The sequence below is a fragment of the Eurytemora carolleeae genome, unplaced genomic scaffold (genome assembly GCF_000591075.1).
Source record: "Eurytemora carolleeae unplaced genomic scaffold, Eaff_2.0 scaffold854, whole genome shotgun sequence".
Taxonomy (NCBI): Eukaryota; Metazoa; Arthropoda; class Copepoda; order Calanoida; family Temoridae; genus Eurytemora; species Eurytemora carolleeae.
In genome coordinates, this window is record NW_019396778.1 from 113,629 (window position 1) to 138,524 (window position 24,896).

General features: G+C 32.1%; 1 protein-coding gene across 2 annotated transcripts in view; it reads left to right on the forward strand.

Moving 5' to 3' along the window:
* The window catches only part of LOC111708597 (transmembrane protein 39A), a 36,088-nt gene that overhangs the window by 9,403 nt on the left and 1,789 nt on the right, over positions 1-24,896 (forward strand). Inside the window, exons 2-12 of one of the 2 annotated variants that reach the window (XM_023482022.1) lie at positions 4,498-4,593; positions 8,716-8,788; positions 9,303-9,526; positions 12,770-12,861; positions 14,430-14,545; positions 15,542-15,661; positions 16,081-16,143; positions 16,562-16,645; positions 18,377-18,549; positions 20,588-20,636; positions 21,361-21,480. In XM_023482022.1, the coding sequence (XP_023337790.1) occupies positions 4,502-4,593; positions 8,716-8,788; positions 9,303-9,526; positions 12,770-12,861; positions 14,430-14,545; positions 15,542-15,661; positions 16,081-16,143; positions 16,562-16,645; positions 18,377-18,549; positions 20,588-20,636; positions 21,361-21,480 (1,206 nt within the window). In that variant the 5' untranslated portion in view covers positions 4,498-4,501. Of the gene's footprint in view, positions 1-4,497; positions 4,594-8,715; positions 8,789-9,302; positions 9,527-12,769; positions 12,862-14,429; positions 14,546-15,541; positions 15,662-16,080; positions 16,144-16,561; positions 16,646-18,376; positions 18,550-20,587; positions 20,637-20,918; positions 21,003-21,360; positions 21,481-24,896 lie in introns of those variants that run through there. The other variant, XM_023482023.1, reaches the window with a different exon arrangement.

Here is a 24,896-nt window from a genome sequence, read left to right on the forward strand (position 1 = left end):
AGTATGGATGTAAGATATGTCTAACTGTCTAGTTATATATGTCTGAGTATGGAAGTAAGATATGTCGTAACTGTCTAGTTATATATGTCTGAGTATGGACGTAAGATATGTCCAACTGTCTAGGTATTAGCCTAAGTTTGGATGTAAGTTATGGAAATCATAAATTTTCAGAATTTTTTTGAAAATCTTCATTTTTTAAATTTTTTTTTCGGTGATCAGGAGATAGATATGAAGAAGAGTTGTTATTTATATGTTAGTATACATCATGAAGATTGCAGGAGGAAGAAAAAAATGAAGATTGCTTGATGTATAAGGTCCCTGCTCGGGCTTTAAAAATCATTAAAATCGCAGAAAATCGGCCTTCTAACATCAAAAAAAAGCGTTAAATAAACTTGTCTTTGGGCACCTCATCAGCGCTTTTCTATACCAAAAATTGACCGATTTTGACATAAGGCTTTAATGTGGAGTTAACTTCCTTTTAAAAAAATGCTGAGAAACTAATTTTCTCGTTTTGTTAATTCATTTTACCTAAAAATTTTATTTTTTTAACTTTAATTTGTTTTTTTAATTTTTATGTTGTCATGATTGTGGAGTTTACTTTTTATACATTAAATTTCAAAGATGACTCAACTGAACAGGGAATATGAATATTCATTTTTTTAATGTTTAAAAAATGCTGTGTAACTAATTTTCTCGTATAGTACATCTAATTTACGTGAAATTTTCAATTCATCTCTTAAATCATCAATTCATCTCTTAAAATCATTAATTCATCTCATTTTAGCCCTAAAGAATTTAAGTCAATCCTGAATTCATTAAAACAGAAACTTCTCTAATACAGCAGCCATAAAAGACCTTAATTCATCCCTGAAAAACTTCAATACAGTGCAAAAACTTTAATCAGCCATTAAAGGGACTGTAAGCGTAATTTAAAATGACCTTATATGCTCAGATTAGATATTATTAATGTTCATATTTTGATTAGCTGATTATATTCAGTTGTGGTTTCTCAATAAAGTGACTTGTACTTTCAACCCTAGAAAAACGAAAAAATCTTCTACATTATTGATCAGATAATGGTTTCAAGGGTACCGTTGTCACTTGAAATTGCGCTTACAGCCCCTTTAAAACTTATAATCCGCTAATAAACTTCTTTTCATCCGCAATTAAACTTCAACCTATTCTCGAAAAATTTGTAAATCCAGTCCACCAAAACCTTGAACTATCTTTTTCTGATATTTGTTATGATGATAAAAACAAACGGCAGTTTTTTGTCGGGATTTTTGTAAGATAATAAAAATGTTTGACGATGAAATCCGATATTATTAGTTCTTCTGATATATCAGAGACTAAATATATAATGGAAAAGTATAAAATATAAATCAGGGTTTAAATAAATAATCTGTTTTGCTGGAGAAGAACTTAGGTTCATGCATTTATAAAATATCTACTTTTAGATTCACTAATCAATCTACATACACTCCTAACTTACATTTTACTATAAAGTATTTTTTTTCTAGGGCTGTATATTTTCTTTAATCAATAGTTTTAATTTTAATCATGTTAGAAAGGACAAAGAATTTTTAAATTATAGGTAATGGTAAACTTTAGGATTGTTTGAGGGGGGCAACATAAATAACAAACAGGAGGTTGTATTTTTTCAAATTTTCACATTTGACTTTGATGTAGTCTGAACCAGAAATGGGGGATTTGAGTAAATCTTAAATCTAGGGATTGTTTCATATTTCAATTAAACTAATGTTTTCTAACACTGAAGGGATTGTAAAGTTAATTTCAAATGACCCTCCATTGATAGAGTGGTATGTCCGCTTCACAACGGTAGGTACATAAAAGCCATGTCTGATCCAGAATCGATTAAATAATGTTTATTTTTTTGCGTCAGAATCAAAAGAGACTTTATCAGAATTTTAGCAACTCTTCAAGTCAGAAAACCGACATTATCTTTCACATTATTGATCAAATTAAGGTTTTACGGGAACTCTTTCAAGGGAGGATCACTTGAAAGTATGGTGACAGTCCCTTTAATCATGAAAAAATAACTCATTGATATGAAACAAAATCATTTTTGGAAGATCCTGAAAGGTTTCTGCCCATACTTTGTATTTTAAATTGTAGACAAATGTTAGATTAATTATGTTATATATCAATATTTATCACTTTTTGGCGCGAAACTATGGTTTGATTTATTGCACTAGATGGTGTTGCCTTGTCTGGGGTAAACAATCAAATAACAGGAAATCAAGGAAATTATCCTTATAAGCCAACAGATGTCATGGAATACGCATTCTGTTGTGGCTGACGCAAATTAATGTGCGTATAGTTTGTATACACTTACGCAGGCAACAGTTACATGTTCAGATAAAAGTGTGGTGTGTTCAATTTGTTAAATTTATTGGTCCTGTCTTTTTCGTTGAGTTCTAAGTGCCCCNCTTAAAATTTTTGCCAAAATCACCTTCATTCCTTATATTTTCTGGACCAATAAAAAATTGATCGTTTTCAATCTTTATTTATGATAGAAAATATAAACTAACCAGTTTTCTATTTTCATTCGTATTTTTTTGAACAGCTGTTGAAATATTATTATTCACTGGCGAAAAAAACTTGTGCGTTACAGAAATGCATTTTATTTAAATGTTACTGCTTTCCTAGTTAAATAAAAACATGAACTCAATTAATGTAAAACTTAATTGTCGCCGTTAAAGAATTCATATGAATTGTAGACAGTAAATTCAGGAATCAGNGAGCTTCAAAGTTCTTGTTTCAATGGGATATTTATTGTCACCACTGCTCTAGGGGTGTATCCAAACTTGGGAAGAATTAAATAGCTTCAGCTACCGAACCCCTTGACAAATTAATGTATATTGTATAATACCCTTTAATTCATGCTTACACATTAACAAGATCATCATTATACTTCGGTAAATATCAAAGATTATAACTTTAGGTCGGACTATACAGATATATTGGCTTGGTATAGTTGGGTTGGTTTGGTATGGTTTGGTTTGGGTTGGTTTGATAGTAACGACTATCCTCTCTCCTCTCCTATATAAACTGTAACTTCTTTTATAATTTCCGAAAGCATTTCAATGGTCGCCGTTTAAATCAATGCAACGAAGACTACTTTTCTATTCAAGTTTGGATTTCTAACACGATTTTATCAAATTACAGTTTTACATGTAAGAAGAAAGAAACTTGACAGCTGCTCTCTTTTTCCATGTTTATGGCATCCATGCTGCTTGAAAGCCTGGTATAAAAAAAATTGAAATAGAAAGATTTGAAAAAATATCTTTTTATCTTAATTAAGGATCCTCAGTCTTTCATTTTTCATCCTAACCTCCACATTACGAGTATAAAATCTTGAACTGTTTATAAACTTAAAAGTTAAACGTTTCTTTTAAAAAGTTCATTGTGTTTCCAATATTTAGAATACATATATGTATACTATATATTTACACTGAAAGCATTATTGATAAAACCTTTCTTTTTGGAAACACTGTTATTTAGACTTTTCTTGGTTAGAATAGGGGCTAAGGTTTTATCTTATTCAAAATGAGATTCTATGTAAATTATAATGTAAATTATGTCAATAATGTAATTTATATATTATCATGAGATGTAATTGAAGGGGAATACCTAGAGTTATATTTAAAACATTATTACTTTAGCTTCAATGAGTGCAATGTAGAATGTAGAATCCCAGGGGAAAGGGAAATGTATTGAGATGTACTACTCAATGAGTGCCCCCCCCCCCCCCCCTTGTCCACCTCAACAAACCATCTTCCCTCCCATCTCGGTTTTTTTAATCACCGTTTTACTTCCGAGTTCCGTCCTTGTCTTTGTTATGCAATTTTTGAAGTTGTCAACGCAGCTTGTCAATTATCCTTAACTTTGGTCACACATTGATCGTTAATTACTACTGGCATAGCGTTAAATTCACAAAATGGATAGAACATACATTATAAATTATATATGCATATATGTACACAATTTTTATTTGTTAACAAATTATTATTATTATTATTATTATTATTATTATTATTATTGTTATTGTTATAGTTATTGTTGTTGTTGTTGGTGTTGTTGTTGTTGTTGTTGTTGTTGTCGCTGTTATAGCTGTTATTGCTGTTATTGCTATATTGCTATATTGCTATATTGCTATGCTAGTGTGCTAGTGCTAGTGTAGGGGTATTGGTAGTGGTGTAGTGGTGGTAGTGCAAGTGGTGTGTAGGGGTAGTGGTAGTGGTGGTAGTGATGGTATTGGTATTATTGTTTTTGTTATTACTATTATTGTTATTACTATTATTGTTATTACTATTATTGTTATTACTATTATTGTTATTTTGATTATTTTTATTTTTATTGTTATTGTTATTGTGATTGTTGTTGTAATTGTGATTGCTATTGTTATTGTTATTGTTATTGTTATTGTTATTGTTATTGTTATTGTTATTGTTATTGTTATTGTTATTGTTGTAGGAGTATGGCTGGTGGAAGGCGGGGTACTGCACGAAGTACAAGACCCCCTGTACCCCCTAGCCCTGCAGTTAATCCTGTCAAACCTTCATCACCAGGGTAAATATTATTTATTAGAAATTAAGATACCAAAAAAGTGTAAATTAATATAGGAATCAGTTTATGTGCGGTTGTAGGGTGGCGTGCTGCGGGCAGAACGCTTAAGAATTTATTATATTAACTAGCTTGGGGTCCCAGCGTTGCCTGGAGTTTTCCCAATAAAAGTCAACCAACTCAACTCAGAATTTTTTTACAAGGCAATGAACATTCTCGTGATTCTTCCGAGTTCCCCAATCAAACTTTTAAACAAACCCGTCGTCCGGGGGTTAATGAGTTATCAGTGGAATACCGGCAGAATAGTACAAATACTTTGTATAGTGTATACATCTTAGTTTTTTAACATTATCAGAGCTGAGAAACAATTGGAACCGTATTACGTATAAATTAATTATTGGAAATTGGATAAGATCCCATGCAGTGATTGAATTACGTAGAAATATCTTCTCTTCTTTCTAATAGAGTAGGGTTAATATTTAATCATTTACCAATAGGCCTGGTCATGATAGGGCTTTGGTTAAAGCCAAGGTGACCGTTTTTTTACAACCTTATTTAATTTAAATAGTTCTTGTTTGGTAACTTGGCTTAGTTCTAAAATATGATTTCTTGCCCCCTCCCCTTCCCCAGCACTGAAACCACTTAAACGTTAAAAGATTTTCTTAAAAATTCAAGAAGAAAAAAATTAACTTTACGGATTGTTTAGAAAACTAATTATTTATATAAATTTTATTTGTTTTTGTCTAAAATAAATTGTAACTAAAAATATTCCAAGTTTTCTTTATTTAAAACAAATGATTAATATTAGTTTTGATTAAAGAGGATGGATGCTTAAGATATCACATGCGTTTGGATCTCCTTTTGAAACAACATTCTTTGTTTGTGTTTTTGAAAAGTGTGTTTGTTTGTATATTGTATGCATGAGTTTGCTTTACTATTTATAGAGTTCTATGGAGAATTCTACCTAATCAGTGATAAATGTCAACCGTTTGTATTTTCTCAAGCCAACAAAATGCAACATTGTATATACTTTTTCCAAGTGTAAACTCAGTTATTTCCATTTTTATAAAGACTAGGTTTTTTAGGAAGCTTCGCGCACCTTTTTCTAGCAATTGCTTTTAAATAATTGCTTTCTATGCTCTCATTTATTCTTCTAACACTAAAACAGTTCGCAGGAATCCTGTTTTCATCGAAGGATTTCTCAAAAACTTGATAAATTATTTTTGTGATGCTAAATTTTTTTTTTTTTGAGTTGGGCATTTAAGTTAGGTCTCAATAAACTTTGAAACCGGTCGGCTCGGCCGTTTTGACCTCTAAATTGTCTGCAAACAAACAGATATATGAGGGAGGGGGTCATGCGCCCAGCAATATCCTGTTCGAACCCAGGTATAGTTATCAGAACCCTGCCCGAACCCCACGGAATCCCATCAAAAGACTGCTAATAAAAAAACTTTCATTGAGAATCGCCTTTAAAAAGAATTTCAAAAATGAATACTTAGGGGAATAGGTTTCATACTCCTCTTAACTTAAAGATAAAAATCAGTGCCTTAAAACTATTTTTTATTTTAAAATTTTGTCTTTTTAGATTTAATAAATAGTTAAGTTGGAATCTTCTCAGTAATGAATAGGTTATATGTAAAATCTTGATTATAAATGTATGTTGCAACTTTTTATTTATCATTTTCTTTTTCTTGCCCCCCCCCCCTCCCTAGTAATGTTTAGGGGGGGGGGAAAAAAAAAAAAAAAAATTTCGTGCTACGCGCTAAATAATTGCCCTTTGGCCCCCCTTAGCCGAATGTCTAGTTGCGCACCTGAATCTGGAGGATAAGATGCTTTTATATTGTTGTATATATATTATAATAATGAACCTAAGAACAGAAAAAAATATCCATCTAATTTTACAATTAATTATAACGATGCAAGTTTCTCAGAATAACTAATGTAATTTGATAACCAATCAATTGATACTGAATTGCACTGACCCTATTTAGTGCTTACGTCACTTTCGACCTATTGAATGGCCCAAGGGGATTTTCGCGCTAATGTAATTTTGCTGACTTCCTTACACGCTTTAACTTCTTTAATCTGAAATTTTGATTCAATGAAAGATCCTATATTTGCTAAATTTTAAATTAATTAGAAAACGTGTGTAATCCACTGATTTAATAGTTGCTGAATAATGTAAAAATATGGTTCATAGCGCCCCCCTCTGGACAAATATACGCCCCCTGTTTTACACTTTTCTATTGAAGGTTTTTAATCCATGTTTTGTGATTTATTTATGTTGTGAAGAAACGTAATGAAAGTTAGGTTGGATATTAAAAACTGTGGGGTACTGCAGGTCCACTCCAGGGGCCAACAATTTAATACTGTGTAAATCATATCTACTCTTCTCATTTATTAATCTTAACCTTTTTATTTTTAATATTTTGAACCAAACTTTAGCTTTAATATTTTCCTATCTCTATCTCTTTCATTCTTACTCTAAAATTTAGATCACTCATGTTCGTATATCCCGTACATACAAATATGAAGCAAAACAAATATGATAGTCTGCATATCAAGCAGTGTGTAAGTACCTGGATAAAATGTAATAATTGTTAAGCGATATTTCACACATTATCAATACCCCCTCCCCTCTGAAACTTTAAAAAAAATCTTTTTAATAATTGTTAAGCGATATTTCACACATTATCTATACCCCCTCCCCTCTGAAACTTTTTAAAAAATCTTTGTACATGTAAATCCCCTCTCTCTGTACGATCTGATTGTAAATTTGATTATTTTCAGTAAAAAAAAGTTTTACAGCATGAAAAGAAATTTTTGCCCAGCAAAATTATAAATAAAAGGTTTATACTTCCATATAACGAAAATTGATGCCATTAAATAAAAAATTTATATGTTTGCTATTCATCAAACAGTTCTATGTTATAAAAAGTTACACCCTAATAAATCATCCTAAAAACAACATAAATATAAAAACATTGTAAAAATATATTTAATTACTGGTTATGTATATTGTTTGTATCTCAATATTGAAAAAAAAATTCTGAAAGTTTGTTTTCTTACTTCCTTTGTTTTAGCTCCATTGAAACAAGGGCCATAAAAAAACGTTCTCATTTTTCATTTTCAATGGCTTACAAACATGTCTAAATTAATTTGATGTATTTTTTTTCAACTGACATTTTATTTTGAATTGTCTGAAAAATAAACATATAACTAAATTTCCAAAATAGTTATAACTAACCCGTTATTTCTTAAAAGAAATTAAAATACATAACATCTGATAATTGGAACTTGATTTAACCATCAAGAAAACGTAGGAACACTTCACAGATGAAACATGAGTATAATCAAAACAATCTAAATTATTGATGTTAAGTACTTTCCCAAAGAATATTTTCCAAACGAGTAATTTTAGAAGTGGCAACTTCGCAACTGTGCAATTTCCCAAGCGGCAACTTCCCAAGCCTGTCCTAGTCGCATCGCTCGGTACCCAGCCTGTACTACCCGCAGTGCTCGGTACCCAGCCTGTACTAGCCGCAGTGTTCGGTCTCCTAGCCCATTCTAACCACAGCGCACGGCCACCCTATTGCAGCCTGCGGCGCCTGAGAGAGCCTAACCTAAGCTTCGGAAATTGCACATTAGGTTAGTTGACATTCGGGAAGTCACCCTTGAGTAAAGACCTAACACCGATTTAATCATTTAAGGCGTCCAGAGCCGGCGATTTAAAAAATTCAAGAAAATACGACTCGGGTCTAAGCTGTTGTTGAGCCTTATTTACGGCTCGGGCTTTCGAATTTAAGTTGCATCTATTTTTCAACAGAATTTAGTTCATAAAACCGGTTTAATGTTGTATTTGGCGGATTTTCATAGTTGGAATTAGTGCATTCCGAGTTTTGATGAGAATAAGACCCAACATTGAGCCTTATATTCTACACTAAAACCAACCAAGGTCGGTTTTATTTTCATTGGGCCTAACTCCTTAAGTCGTCATAGTTGGGTCGAAGATTGGGTCTTAAAGTCGGGTTTAAGGAATTACGGCTCGCGCCGAAGTTTTTAAATCGCGGGCTCTGGACACTCTTCACAACCTGCGAAGCGATCTGTTACTTTATTTTCTAATTATAGTTGTGATGAAATCTACCCACCCCAACCAGTTCCTCTCCCTGATATACCTCACGATTCACAAACTACATTCGAGGTAGGGGTTATAATAGTGATCTTTCACAAGGAGAGGGACAGCCCGATTCACAACGGTATCCTTGAAACCTTAATCTGATCAATAATTAGGAAACCACAAAGGACATAGTCAGTTGTCAGAAGCAAAAACATGGATAAATAATTAATACTTTATCAGACAAAGCTTTTTTAGGGTACCGTTGTAAATGGAACATTCCATTATTTCAACGGGGCTCAATTAAAAATATGTTTACAATCCCTTTAAATGTAAAATAACCGTTTCACTACACAAAAACACACTTTTTTATTATTTTTTATGAGAAATTTCAGTAATGTCATGGTTGTACAAATTTTCACAGTTTTTCTCTTAAGATTTGTCATTCTTGCAATAAAATGGTTTCTTTTTATTCAAAGAAATCATCAAGGTCTGTGAACATTTGAATGAGTTAAGTGATTATTAAAAATTCCACCTATGTTTTTTTTTTTTCAAAATCTGATCATAAAAATTAGCTAATATCACAAATATTTCTGTACAGGTGTTGGTGTTTATGTACAACCTGGCCGGTCTAGGACTGCAGTATTTGAACCTGTACAGAAGTGTCTGGTGGTTACCACACAGCTACAATAGTACAGCGGTCAGTTTCTACCTGATCGACCCGTCAGTAATCGCGTTCTCCGTTCTACTCCTGGGTAGAAGGTTACTATGGTTGGGACTCAAGGCAGCATTTGTTCATCTCCTAGCCGTAGCGTCAACTGGCAGGTGAGAAACTTGATGTTGACTGTTAAATATCAATTCACTTATATATACATTATAGATTAAAAATTGTAAAACTTTTTTCCATTTTTTTAAGCAGAAAAATTAATTTGAATTTGTTATAAAAAATGTATAGGCATATATATTTAGTTTCAGCATTGAATTATTCCAAAAAACTCAACAATAGAAAACTGAAAATAATTTCTTCAAAGTGAATTGATGAAATTTTTATGAAAATATAAACCCCTTGAGTTGTTCCACGAACTTTTGTTCAAGTGAAAAGAATAAATGTTTCCAGTTGAAGAAAATTCTAAAAAGATTTCAAAACAAATGCATAGTTTAAATTCTTCTCCAGAAAATAGGGTGAAATATATGTTACAATTCGGAGAGAGAAATACAATATATCAGAAACACTGGATGCTCTATGGCAATATTTCCTAAAAAATGAAAGGCCATCCCCCACCTATAAAAATAAACTTCCCTCAACCTACTTCAGGGTTCCTTTCAGAGCAAGTTTCGGTCAGTTAACATGACCTATAGCTTTCAGATTTAGAAAAAAAAAACAGCAAATATCTGCCAATTTGGGAGAAAAATCTGCCTTCTTAGAGAACTAATCTGCCAATTTAGGGGCAGTCATCTCGAGATTGAATCGTGGACAGTAGAACCTCCCTTAAAGCCTGATTTAAGGGAATAGTCCACGGAGGTCCGAGTAACATAAGAAAATGCAAAAGTAAAAAAAAATTCTGCCAGTTTTGTTTTTAACCTGACCTGCCACATCTGGGCGAAACCATGACCTACTTTAATTTCAAGTTTGATATATTTTAATATTAATAAATTTAAAAATAAAACGCCTTTTACGTTAGATATTTTCAAAAGAAAACTTTTTGAAATAATCATTATTTATAAGAAAGTATTGGTCCTTCTTTGATTTAATATTTTGAAGATTTTGTCAATCAAAAATAAACCAGATTTCAAGAAAATATTTATTGTTTTTTATATTTTAATTATATGTGTTATATCATGATTTATATACCCATAAAGTCTAAAAATATCTGAAAGTAGGAGGACATTCCATGTTGTTGGAAAACATAAACCGAGTTTATGACAAATATAATTTATCAATCATGATATTTCATTTTTACAAATATCCAAACCGGGGCATTTATCAATGAGGGGAAACAATATCTTTTATTGAAAGATCCCTGTCTCCATGAAACCTACCCTGTTTCTAGATGTAACCTATCCAGTTTCTAGATGTAACCTATCTTGTTTCTAGATGAAACCTATCCTGTTTCTAGATGTAACCTATCCTGTTTCTAGATGTAACCTATCCTGTTTCTAGATGTAACCTATCCTGTTTCTAGATGTTTTAGTTACAATTGTGGATTTACAGTACATAGAGATAGAGATGGACATCGTTATTTTGAACAAACGAATTTTTTTTTTAAAAACGAGAGAAAAAACTAAAGATTTTAAATCGCACGTACGAACTTGAAAAAAACGATTTTTTTACTGAACAAACGATTTTTTCGATCAAATGTTTTAAAAAACAAACGATTTTTTTAACAAACGATTTTACTTAACAAGCGTTCAGTGAGAAAACGAACTAAATAGATAAAAATGAACGATAATTTTGAGAATGAACGAAATAAATTTTTTTTGAACAATGGAAAAACTAACGAAATGGATCGTTCACGAACGATGAAAGAACAAAATGAAAAGAAGTCGGACGTGCTCAATGCTCATCTCTACACAGAGTACATCATTTTTTTTAATAATCTGATTCCTGAAATGAAATAATTAAAAAAGTTGAGAAAAAATGCAATCAATGTAAGTCTTCCGGAAATTGAATTCCGAGGCCGCCATTTAAAAGCTCAATCTTGAGTATGCAGGGTTACCCACAAAAGATGAGACTTCAGAGACGACTGTACGGAATTTTTTCAGTCTTGATTCCCTGCCTTTAGCGGTTACTTTGTTTAATGCGTTGCCAAATCATTTAGTAAATCATTTACAAACAATATGCAAAGCAGATAGCTAAATTAAGCCTCATATACTTGCAATTTAAAGTTCTAGATCGTATTAAAGTCTCATTCGTTGTAGGTAGCCCTGCAAATCTCATCTCCTATGTTCGAAGTGTGACCCGACTTTGTAAGTTTTAAAAGTAATTATCTGGTTTAAAATAAGACTAAACTCTTAAAAAAATAATCCCAACATTTCTCTGGACTTGCGCCTTAGTTTGTCTCAATGGGATCTAAGTCTTATGACTAACTTTTCCCGAATTGTTAATATCAAAAGGTTGAATCGCAATGAATGGAGAAAACACTCCCTGACAGTGTTATATCTTCTAAAACTCTGAACAGTTTTAACCCTATACTTGATGTTGACTGTTAAATATCAATTCACTTATATAGATAGTCTGCATATCAAGCAGTGTGTAAGTACCTGGATAAAATGTAATAATTGTTAAGCGATATTTCACACATTATCTATACCCCCTCCCCTCTGCCTCTGAAACTTTAAAAAAAATCTTTTTAATAATTGTTAAGCGATATTTCACACATTATCTATACCCCCTCCCCTCTGAAACTTTTTAAAAAATCACCCCCCCCCAGCGTATCCTGGTTTTCAAGTACCCCAGCGGGGATAGGGTTAAGAGAAAATATGATGAGAATAATGGCCCAAAACATACCTAAATGTTTGTGGCCAACAAAAGCACATGAGCCGTTTTACATGGCCACGCATGTGGCTCTCCCAGCGTGCACAAACCATGTAACCAAGAAACCAAGGATGCTAATTGAAAAGTCTATCACGTTTTTTCATTATTTTCTTTAAATCCAGCTAAGATATAAATACGTCTTTAGCTCCTTATTGAGGATGTTTTATGTATTTTAAACAATTATGGATAAAATAAAAAATAAAATAAGTTTATAAAACTCAGACAAAATTCTGATCCTGTTTCTTTCTTTTCCCACAGGAAATACATTTTATATTAGAAAATCAGAGAGTTTTTGAGATTCTAAAAATATTATCTTGAACACACCAAACTTTAAAGTGACATTTAGAGGGCAAACTTTCCGGAATTTAAATTGTTTTTTAATTTATTGTTCTATGATGTCTCTTTCTCTAAAGCATCAAAATATATTTCTTGAAAAATGTGAACCAATAAAGTATTTTTTGGTTTTTTTTTAATTTTTAGGAAAATATTTACATTTTTCTCTTAGTGAATCAAAACAAAAAAATTTTTTTTAGGTTTTTGAATTTTTCCAAATACTGCTTCAGTGGACTTCTGTTAAACCTTCTATTTTATATTTCCTACTTCATCATGAGAAGCCACAGTTTAGGTAATAGGCAACCAATTAACCAATTGATTTTATAACAATATTAGAGGCAAATAATTGTTGTTGTTTTTTTCGGAATTAGACAATTTTCTATTCTTTAAAAAAAAAGATATTATTGCTTAGGATCCATTTAATTTTGATCCGTATCTGGATCCGGACTGGAAAAAAATTGATCCGGATCCAAATCCTTTTTCAATAGTTTCAGATTTGGGTTTTAAGAGTAAAAAAGGGTTTTTTTGCAGTTTTTGGTTGATATTTTGCCCCTTGGATCCGTTCCTAAGCACTGGGATTACTGAACACTTACCACAAACTCAAATTTTCTAATCCCTAGATCTTTTCAACTTGATTCATTCAAACTGTAAATTTTGTTGGATCAAATAGTCTAAAGTCATAAATATAAAATGCTATAATCATCTGGTTGCAAAAATATAGGGATAATAAACTTTGAGTTTGTGGCCAGTATTCACTTGCTCAGTTCCTTCAGAGGCCCAATGTTATACATTTTTGGATTATTATAGAAACAAAAATAAAAATATATTTTTAAATATATTTTTTCTAAATTAGAAATGCTATTTGTGAACTTTCTACGTCATGTAAATTGATGATAATAATGTTTAATGATTTTCAAAAATTGACATTTTTTTCGAGTAACAACTTTTCAATTTCTACCAGCCATAAACCTTCCCTGGGGTCGAAATAAATAAGCCTAATCGGTCCAGCCGTTTTGACGTTTATTAGATACACAGACAGCTAGGCAAGCCAAATATATATAGTAAAGGTTTATGTTAACAATCATGATGTTGATTGATTTTGGTAAATCGTAATTTCAAGTAACCCTCCGTGCAAACATGAAATTGCCCGATTCACAAAGGTACCTTTGAAACCTTTATCTAATCAGTAATGTGGAAGATATTGTCGTTTTTCTAGGTTAAAAGTTATTAATTCTGATAATTCTTATATGTTTTCCTAAAGTAGAAATGCGCAAGTCACTTTTGTATGGAAACCCCATTAGAAAACAATTAGTTTACAAAATTATAAACATTGAAACCTTATTCAGTATTCATACTTGAAAGAACAACACATTCAAGGAAACTGTCGTGAATCGGGCATTGTCATCTTTGCATGGAGGGTCACTTGAAATTACGCGCACATTCCCTTTCAGGAGACACTTATTGTACAACCAGGGAATATTGAGGAAGCCATGAAAACATTTTATCTATGTAATAAAGCAAGACATTCATATATATGTTCCCTCTGGCCGGCCAAACGGCTGAACCGAATCGGCTGACATTTTTTGTCGACACACATTTTTTTCCACGGACAATTCGGGTATTTCGGCTGGTTTTTAAAATTCATTTCTAAAATTAGTTAATTATTTTCCTGCTCTTAATGGCGGTTTTATGTTCTCCGGGATGGAGGCAGGGTGGGGGTTTTATGTTCTCCTGGATGGAGGCAGGGTGGGGGGTTTTATGTTCTCCTGGATGGAGGGAGGGTGGGGGTTTTCTGTTCCAGATCCATTCCCATAAAGTCTGTAGGTTTCCTAAGTAATGAACTAACTGTGTTGTTTTCAGTAACTATCCTGTATCTGGTATACCCCTTCTCTCTATACATAATTCTATTCGGGGTCTCCCTCTCCCCCTTCCTCGACCTCATCCCAGGGACCCAGGGCAGGATCAGGATATACAAGGAATACCACCAATCAAACTATATAAATATTTAATTTTTAGAACTGTATAAAAATAGTGGTTAATCGAAAATCAATACTCAGCACTAGGTTTTAGTTTAATTATATGCATAATTCATCACTCATTTATAACTTAAAAAGTGAGTTCGCGGGTTTTATCAAGTGGTAAAATAAATATTATTCAGGTTTATATGCAAACCAAATAAAAATCCCGTTTTATTTTTAGACAAGGACTATTTTAAAGAGTTTTCAAAAAAATTGTTTATCCAAGTTTTCTTATACCTTTTTTCAAAAACCGCTACCACTCCCTTTAAATTATAATTGACTATTTGGTGTTTTTCCAGCAACGTGTATTTCATGTATTTGCAAAAGCGGTGAATATAATTTTAGTGAAAGGATAGATATCCATTATGTTCTTTAGTCAGGACAATGTATGTTAAACCTACTTGATTAATTATATTTAGTCATGAAGCAGCACCCCCCCCCCGTTTTTATGCATTTTGTGTAAACTAAACAAATATTCCCCCCACCCACCCCACCCATTTTAGTTAGAACCTTTAAATTTCATACATTCATTTATTATATTTAATCTGGGTTAAATAGTTATCTAGAAATAAATCTTTGTAACTAAAAAGCTGCGTCCGGATGATTTAAAATAAATTTATTCATATTTATTTTTTTTGACAATTGTAAATGTTGACCCTGTTAAATTATCTATACAGTGAGACCCATAAAACTGAGGTCAAGGCATACGATGATTAGACTCAAGTAATGATTTGAAACAGTCCGATGAACATGAGATGATCAACCACAGCAGTTATCCAATGATGTCTAGAATCATTTTAACTAGAAGTTGATTTTAAACCTATTGTTTAAACTTTTTGCTTTATAACAAAATCAAATAAGAAGGTTTATATGCCGTTTTTGGTTCTGTATTAGAAAGCTAAGTATGTCAAAATAAAAATGAAGCATCTTGTTTGACCGGATTGGTGTATATAGGATAAGCTTGGAATCTATAGAACCAATCTAGCAGCTGCCGGAGGTCTGATAACCTCACCGGAGCTGGTGAGAACAGAGGTTGCCATCACTAAAGCAGATTTCAACGCTAGATTAAAACAGGTCAGAGGAAAATTCTGGAGTTTGTAATCATATAGTTACCCTTAAAGGGACTGTAAACGTAATTTCAATTGATCCTCAATGGTGTGTGGGTGTATGGACGTCCCTAAGAGCAGAATTTGAATTTGATTTGATCCTCCATGGAAAGATGTCAATGTCTGGTTTACAACGGTAAACTTGTAACCTTAATCGGATCAAAAATATTATATAAACGGTTATCTGACTCGAAAAGTGTTTATTTCTGTGAGTTTCTCCATTGCTTCTTATAAACAAGGAATATGCCTTCGCAGAGAAACTGAGATGAAAATTAACAGTTTAAAGAAACAAATTACGCTTACAGTACCTTTAACAGATTATATTAAAAACAAAACATAGATAGATTTCTTTTGGGAAAAATAGACTTTCGACTAGTTTATTTTTAGGTTTTGTTTAATGCATTGTTGAACTCCTACTATGCTGGCTGTATTCCATGTCTTTTCGCTCAGGTATTCAATTCAACTAATTATTAATATAAATGCATTTACATTGTACTAGATTCATGAATTACATGCAAATATAATAAAATGTTTTTTATGTACACAAAAAATGAGTAAAATGTTAAAAAATTTATTCAATATCTAAATAATACATAAATAAAAAATATGCACTAATATAATAATGAATAATAAGAAACAATATTTCAATTTATTATTCTAAATAAGTAATATTAAGACCGAATTTAATAAATTTGAGCTACGCTGAACTACCATACTGTCGGCTCAAATGTGAACTACCGACTCAAAGTTAAGATTAAGGAAGGATTTGAATTGGTGGTTCAAATTTGAACCGGTGGTAGGCAGTTTAGCCAGGTCTAAACCTGGCTCAAATTTATAAAATTCGGTCTCTGGTAACTTAAAATTTTAGTCCTTCCTTCAAATGGAGTTTTGGTGGGTTCTTCAGCACTCGATAATCATATTCTTGGGTTCATGTACACTTTACCTTGTTCAGGTAAATTGTTAATTTATGTACAATGTACACTGTACAGTGTACAGTGTAGATTATTATGTAAGATGTAAACCATAAATGTTGGAAAAGTAACGGTATCACTTGACCCTAAAGCAATTATACTTAAGAAGAAAATAGGAATTTGGGGAATTCCCAAGATTCCCAGGCATTTGAGAAATTTCCCAGATTTCCAGGCATCTGGGAAATTCCTGAAATTTCCCAAATTCCTGCTGGAATTTGAGGGTGGTATATTTTTAAGATTTTGGAAATTTCTCAAATGATTGGATATTTGGGGAATTCCCCAAACATCTGGGTATTTGTGAAATTTCCCAAACAGCTAGGAATTTAAGAAAGTTCCTATATTTGAAAAATAAACTACCCTCAGATTCTCCAAGGAATTTGGGAATTCCCCAGATTCCCAGTCATTTTGGAAATTTCCCTGATTCCCAGGCATTTGGGTAATTCTCCAGATTTCCCAAATTCCTAAAGAAATTTGAGGGTGGTATATTTTTAAGATTTTGGAAATTTCTCTAATGACTGGATATTTGGGGAATTCCCCAAATGTCTGGGTATTTGGGAAATTTCCAAAATAACTAAGCATTTGAGAAATTTCCTATAGTTAAAAAATAAAAAAACACCGTCTGATTCTTTAAAGAATTTTGGGAATTCTCCAGATTCCCTGGTATTTGGGGAATTTCCCAGATTTTCAGACAATTTGGGAATTTACCAAATTCCAAGGTATTATTTTTGGAATTTTCAATTTTGACCAATTGATTAATTGTTTGAAACCAATTTTATCTTTGTCTTTAAAATTGATTAAATTCTAGATTTTTCAAACTGATTCTTGAAATGATGATAACGGATAACAGCAAATAAAAAAATGGTCAAAATTGAAAATTCCCAAAAATATTATGGAGAGATTTCGGCAGACTCAAGATCTGCATTTGAAGATGTACTTTGCAATTTTGATATTTTATTTCTAGCAAAACCTCCTCTAATACAATTGGTTTTTTTTGTTTTTTTAAATCATGTACTCTGGATTCTGTATATTGTATTCAGGGTTGAATTTAGTAGAAATATTTTTTTTAAATTGAAAAAATTGGTATGTTAAATCTTCAGATGGAAAAATTTTCTTTACTTTACACTGATGTCGAGTGATATGGCGGACACCCTCCACTTATATGCTCCTTGGTAGCAGCTTTCTTTGATCTTTTTCAAGAAGTTTTTTATTCTTTTCCTATTTTACTAATTAAACTTTTCTTAGAATTGCAAGGGAAACTCGAGCATCCATTTTGTTTTCATTTTCTTGTAAAACAAAACAAAACATCTAAATATTCAAACTTTAAACATTATTTAAATAACAAAACATTTTTCCTTATTAGGGATTTTAAGACCCTTAAATCAACACGCGTCATTTTATAACACTAACAGTGCGCTTCATTATAGCTTAGAGATTTAAGATAAGCTATCATTTAAAGAATGCTATTAACGATTCACAACAGTACTTTTTGGTGCTGTTTTAATAAAAATAATATAGAACTGACGAATCGTTTAAATCAACGGGTATCGTTGTTAATCGTTCAAAACACTTCGAGTCTAGATCAATGAAAGTTATTTGACACTTCCCTTCAAAAAATATTCTGTTAAAATGTTAATCAATGGATTAATTGATTGACTTAAGAAGTTTTAATCTCAGGAAAGTATTTGACTATTGACCTCTTACATGTTTATCAGCTGTTTCCTGCTGGATACCACAACCTACTGCACCGTGGAGTACTAAGCCTGGGTATCTGGACGAGAATGACCGGAAGACTCTCTCCTAGCTTTTACTCCACGTGGTCTCCAGCCACCATGTGGCCAGGAGGATCTATTGTTAGACATGGGAAGGATCTTTACAAAGCCGAAGGGTAAGTTCAAGGGGGTGGTCCCCCCCCCCCCTCCTGTGTCCCCATGAAAATATTATTCAAGGAATAGAAAACATGTATTTGCCGTTATCTCATAGTTTTGTTATGACATGGTTATTGGTTATGGTATAATAGGTCGTTCTTCAGATAATGGTGTACTTTATCTCAGATGAAAATGTTATTACATATATTGTACAGAATATATTGATATAAGAGCTTTAGGACTGGAAACCCTAATATTAACCACTTTCAAAAATAATAATAAAGATAATATCCAAAGGTAAGATGTAAAAAAGCCAATAAATAAGTGTTTGTATAGGGTTGGAAAAACACAGTACATTGTGCAGTGTAAATTCAGTGTATTATACTATCTATATATAAATTTAGCTTGTCTGTTTGGGTGTTTGTTCGTATCCAATTAACGTCAAAACGGCCCAAATTTTGTGTGGGACCTCACGTGAACCCAGGGAAGGTTTATGAATGATCAAAATTTTAAAAATGTGTGTTCAAAGTTTTTTATTTATTTAGAGAAGAAGTTCAGAGATAAAGCAACAATTAAAAGTTGAAATAGAAGATGGTCGCGAAGCGCCCTAAAAACCTAGTTACTATTGAATACTATTAAATATTAATGATTGTATCATTACACAAAATAACGAAATATATTAGAATTTAATATGTTGGTGTTATACACCATCATATATATTTTTCAACTTCTAAATCACATAAAATTAGTTTAATGTTATTTAAGTATTATAAACACAATCAGTGGTTAAAATATACAAAAGATTTCGACTCATCACAAGTGCAACCTTTCTTGTACAATGTGTGTAAGCTCTCAATATCTTAAAACACGTCAAAGTAAAGTAAATTTTAATCAGAACTACTCTCATGAAAGAGATATTGGGGAGAACAAGAATGTTGGATTTATTATATGTAAGGGAATATATTTTTGCAGGTGTGCGTAAATCAAAACTAGAGAAGCTACAAAGCCACAAAGTCGAACCATTTCTAGAGCCAGCTCTTAACTTATATTTCATATTTGTAGCCTCTTTGAAGCTTCACATTGTTCATGATGTTTCTTTTTTATGAATATAAGAATATTATCTTTTTTTAACATAAAACTTGATTAGACATTTCCTCTTCCCATGAATTCATTAAAAATTTAACAATCTTTGGAATTATGCATATTTTGTATTCTATTTCATTAAATTTATACTTCTAATCGAGGGGGTGGGGGCTGTCGGAGTATTATGCCCGAGTTAATGCATTCTCCAATTTTAAAATTCTAACATTTCTATACCCGGTTAATAAGTAATATTTTAAACTAAAACTTTTAAAAATGCATAATTTTAGTGTGAAGTATAGTTCACGAAAGCAGATTAAAAAAATGTATTGCACTAATAAATTATACACCTAAATATTTAATGGCAAAATATGACAAGTACTTGCAAATGTTATATTGGCCAACAAATTGAGTTTTTGTCACAAACTTGATTTTCGAATTTCTTTATCTTTGCAACCTGATGGTCAAAACCTTTGGTATTTCAAATTTAGATTATTTGATATTTCAAATTAATAGTTTGAAATAGCTAAGGCCTGCGACATTGGGTTGCAAAGATGTAGGGGGTTTGAAAATCAGATTTTGTTATTAAAACATTTTTTGAATGCAAAATCTTTGTCCATTTCACATGTTCATAAAACATTAAACACTTTAGTCACAAAATAATTTTTTTTGTGCAATAGCATTCTTTTTCAATTCTTGATTGTGGCTCTATCTGTGAGCACCTTCTCTTTGTAAAATATATAAATAATAACAATAAAAAATTCGAGGATTTAATAATATTTTTTCGCGCATTTTCAAAATTTTACAAAAAATCCAAAAACTTTTGGACGCAAATTTTTGTAATATTGAGCATCCATAAACCTTCGTTGTGGTCATGTGAGGTCCTACCCGAATTTTGGGCCTGATCGGTTCAGCCGTTTTGACGTTTATTGGATACAAACTGGAAACAAGCAAAGTATAAATATAGATTTATTTCAGGACAGTAAACGCAGGCGAGCCAGGGAACAACCATCATATCAGATATTATGTGAGCATATTCATATTTATGTACACTGAACTTTCTGCATTCATCTTTCACTTTTTTTCAGAGGGGGGGGGATATTTTTGCTCTTAGTACACTTTTACCTTTCCTTAGAATAAATCCTGTAGACAATGTGAATAGTAAAAAAATAGATTTAAAAAATTAGGTTAAAATCTAGTGTTTTTATATTTATCCAAGTACATTAATTCACTACTCACTACTCAACCCTTTAGTATATGTTCGCTGATCCAAGTATATTAATTCACTACTCACTACTCAATCCTTTAGTATATGTTCTCTGATCCAAGTATATTAATTCACTACTCACTACTCAATCCTTTAGTATATGTTCTCTGATCCAAGTATATTAATTCACTACTCACTACTCAACCTTTTAGTATATGTTCTCTGATCCAAGTATATTAATTCACTACTCACTACTCGATCCTTGAGTACATATGTTCCCTGATCCAAGTATATTAATTCACAACTCACTACTCAATCCTTTAGTATATGTTCTCTGATCCAAGTATATTAATTCACTACTCACTACTCCATCCTTTAGTATATGTTCTCTGATCCAAGTATATTAATTCACTACTCACTACTCAACCCTTTAGTATATGTTCTCTGATCCAAGTATATTAATTCACTACTCACTACTCAATTCTTTAATATATGTTCTCTGATCCAAGTATATTAATTCACTACTCACTACTCAATCCTTTAGTATATGTTCTCTGATCCAAGTATAGCTACTGCCTGTGTTCTCAGCCTACAGGGTTTACTAGTGACCTACCAACTCTACCTCCTTATCCGGTCACATGTCTGGTATCATCTTATATCTCAGGTAAAACTAAATTGTTTGTTTACATTGTACACCGACAGTACATGTGGGATAATGTTGGGTACTATCGGAAAGGCAAATTATTTTAGGCAAGGTTGATTTTTTTGAAATAGAATTGTTTCTTGCTCTACTCTTTTCTTACAGGGTTACCCACAAAGAATGAGACTTCATAGATGACTGTTTAGAATCTAGTCCGTCGATTTAGTCAAATTAATAGATCCATGTGTTTAACATAATTGTCTCTCTCTTTGCCAAATCCTTTTGAATACACTTAAAAATACTAGGTTTAAGACAAAAGATCGACTCAAACAAGATCGTCTTATTCTTTTAACTCTTGTTGGGTAACCATGTGAATTGACTGGTTCTAGGAACACTAGGAGTACTCATCTCATCTAACTAAGTTCATAAATTTGAAAATTTCCTTGTTTAACTTAAAGATGTCTTCAATGCACGATTCTCTATTTTTCTTTGGTCTAAACCAGTAGGACTTTGTACTCTGTAAATGCATTCAGATTTCATTTGGCTTCTGAGGATTTAGAGAACAAATCTGACCTGTGAACTTTTGTTTTTGTTACCCATAATCCAGATCGTTTTATCTCGATTTACACTGCGGGCAATTTTAATTAGAGGATCAGTGCATAATCTCTTCATGTCAATGTAAGATTACCATGCGGGATATCGAATAAAGATTACATTTGTTTGCAGATTAAAAAAAGATCGAGATCAAGCATTCACTTCAATATTTACAATACAAAAGTTCCAAGATTTGAACATTGTTTTTAATATAAAAAAACATAATGATCTTGAGTGGTGTGCAAGCATATATCGTTAAATAATTTCCTAGAATAAAGAAAATAAGACACCCATTAAATACGATACATCACAAACTAACTAACTAACTACAGACCTACTTACTCAACTTTACTCAAACTTTGCAGTAATCTAATCAGTTTCTATTCAATCATACAATTCATACAATATTTTCCACTCAATACACATTTTACCAAATAGATGCAAAATACGCCCCTGCCCCCCTCCTCCCTATTTAGGCCTCTCAATCTAGTTAAAAATATGAATTTGTGTACAAAATATGCAGAATAATATATACCACAATGTTTTAATAATTTGTTAATTAGAAACAGTCAAGGGCGTTTCTAGGTTTTAAGTGGGGGCTTTAAAAAATATTCGCTCAAAGTGCGAAATTGTTTGGCAGAGAAAAATTCAATTTACAACAACAAATTTCCCTCCGTTTCCTCTATGATGTGTTACAGCAAAATTTGTGCAATTTACACCTCCCCCCCCCCTCCATCCCTTCTTGATAATAAAAGTGCATTCCTTTATTACAAAGAATTGTATAGAATAATGCAATTTACATCCTTACCCTGTAAGAATTTTAAAACTTTGCTAAATTTTTAACGGAATATTAGTCACTATAAGGACATAAACCTGAAAGTCTTTATTCCATTTTGATCCCTGTATGTAAAATACTGCTTCAACTTACTTTTTGTTTAGACTATTGAAGCATTTATTCTACGTTATAAAGGTCACAAAGAGGCTTAATGAGTTTATGCCTTCTTATCATTTAAGCTGAATGTCTCTGGTTCGAATAACTTAATTATTAAATAAATTTTTTTTCAATTTGTTTAATTTTCAGTTTGTATAGAGAAAGGGGATGGATGAGACTAAAGAAAAGTAAAAAATTTAGATGGTGGTAATTGNGAAAAATTAAGTTAGATTCTTAGTTTTAATTAAATTTTAAACTGACTCTCCCATTTAAAAGAGTTTTCTAAAACTTATCATGGTGTTGCCATACTGTAATGATTAATGGGTTCTATCAAATACAATTACAGATGTGAATCCTAGGAGTTTCGAGATCAATCATTTGCTCCCATGGTGTGGTGTGCACAAATATCTCACTCTGGATCCCTGTTCTTTTGTTCTTATAAATCCCTTTAATGTTCTCTCTATAGCTATCTCTTGTAGTATAAATGAATGGGATTTATCAGCTTCATAGTTTTTTTTTAAGTACATCTGTATAAGGTTATTCTTGTTCAATCAGCTCTCTATAGTATCCGGAAAACCGTTGTTCATGAGATGCTTCTCCTACATTCCCAGCTGCTTCCTTTACTACCGGAGCTGCTCCTTGAGTCTCTGATAAGTTAGCTGTTCTTTCAATCTGAGATGCTCTTACTTTGTTCTCAGCTGCTTCCTTTATTACCGGAGCTGCGCCTAGAGTCCCTGTTACGTTAGCTGTTCTTACAATCTGAGATGCTCCCTCTGCTTTCTCAGCTGCTTTCTTCGTTGGACTTGTGATGAGCTGTGTGTAAAGAGCAGTGTCCCCTGCATCAAGATCTTTTGTTCCTTAACTGCTTCTTCAATAGATCTGTGAAGAGCTGTCTGTAAAGAGCAGGCAGCGTCTCCTTAGTTCTCTGTTAGGCATGGTAAGGATATATCAGTCTGATGGCGGTCCAATAGTGCAGGTCCTCAGGTCTGTATTGTACAAACGGAGGATTAGCTCTACGTCTGTACTGTTCAAAGATCCTGGATGCACTCATCCTAATCCTATTCTCCAGGTGCTCTACTCCGCTCAGATTAAGAGAAAGGGTTGAAGGGTTTAATTATCTGATCATACTACACCAAGCTTTAAATACTATACAAACTAAATATCTTTTCCAAAACTATGATAATCAAGATTTTCTCAGCCTCTTATTCGTTGATAAATCCATTCTTAGATATATTTATAAACGAGAAGTAGACGTGGGTTGGTTCTAGGGAAAGGATGAACAAGTAGAATTTACATATTTTCTGGAAGAACATAAAGTATGAAATATTAGAAGTATTGTCCAACATCAAGATATACTTTTATTCCTAAAATTTTAACCTTCCCCCCCCCCCCCCGTTTAGACAAATGTGCCCAACTAGTTTGTTAATTTTTAAACATCTTTTTTAGATCTTGTTTACAAGTTTAAAAACTGATAATTTTTAATTGTGGTTTCTCTACAAAAGTGACTTGCGCAAATCGGACTGATGATTGATCTTTTATTTATTTATTGAATGAAATGGGGTAAACATTGGTTTATATAAATATATATATATATTAAACCATTTTCCTGCGGCCCAAAATAAGGTTAAATTTTAGTTTATTTAAAAAGGGATGAACTGAAAAGTGGATTTTTTCTTTATTTCTTACCGGTTATTTCTGAAATTCAGCTAAAGTGTGAAAATATGTTTAAACACACTATTTCATGGTTTATTTTTATCTTTCTACACATTTTATTTACAATTTATGTACTGTCCTGTTTATAGCCCATTGTTTATGTGTGGGAACTAACCAGTATCTTTCTAAACATCTAAATTATAAAGATCCTTCAACAATTTATTCTAGAATATCCACACCTCAACCCTTTAGTATATGTTCG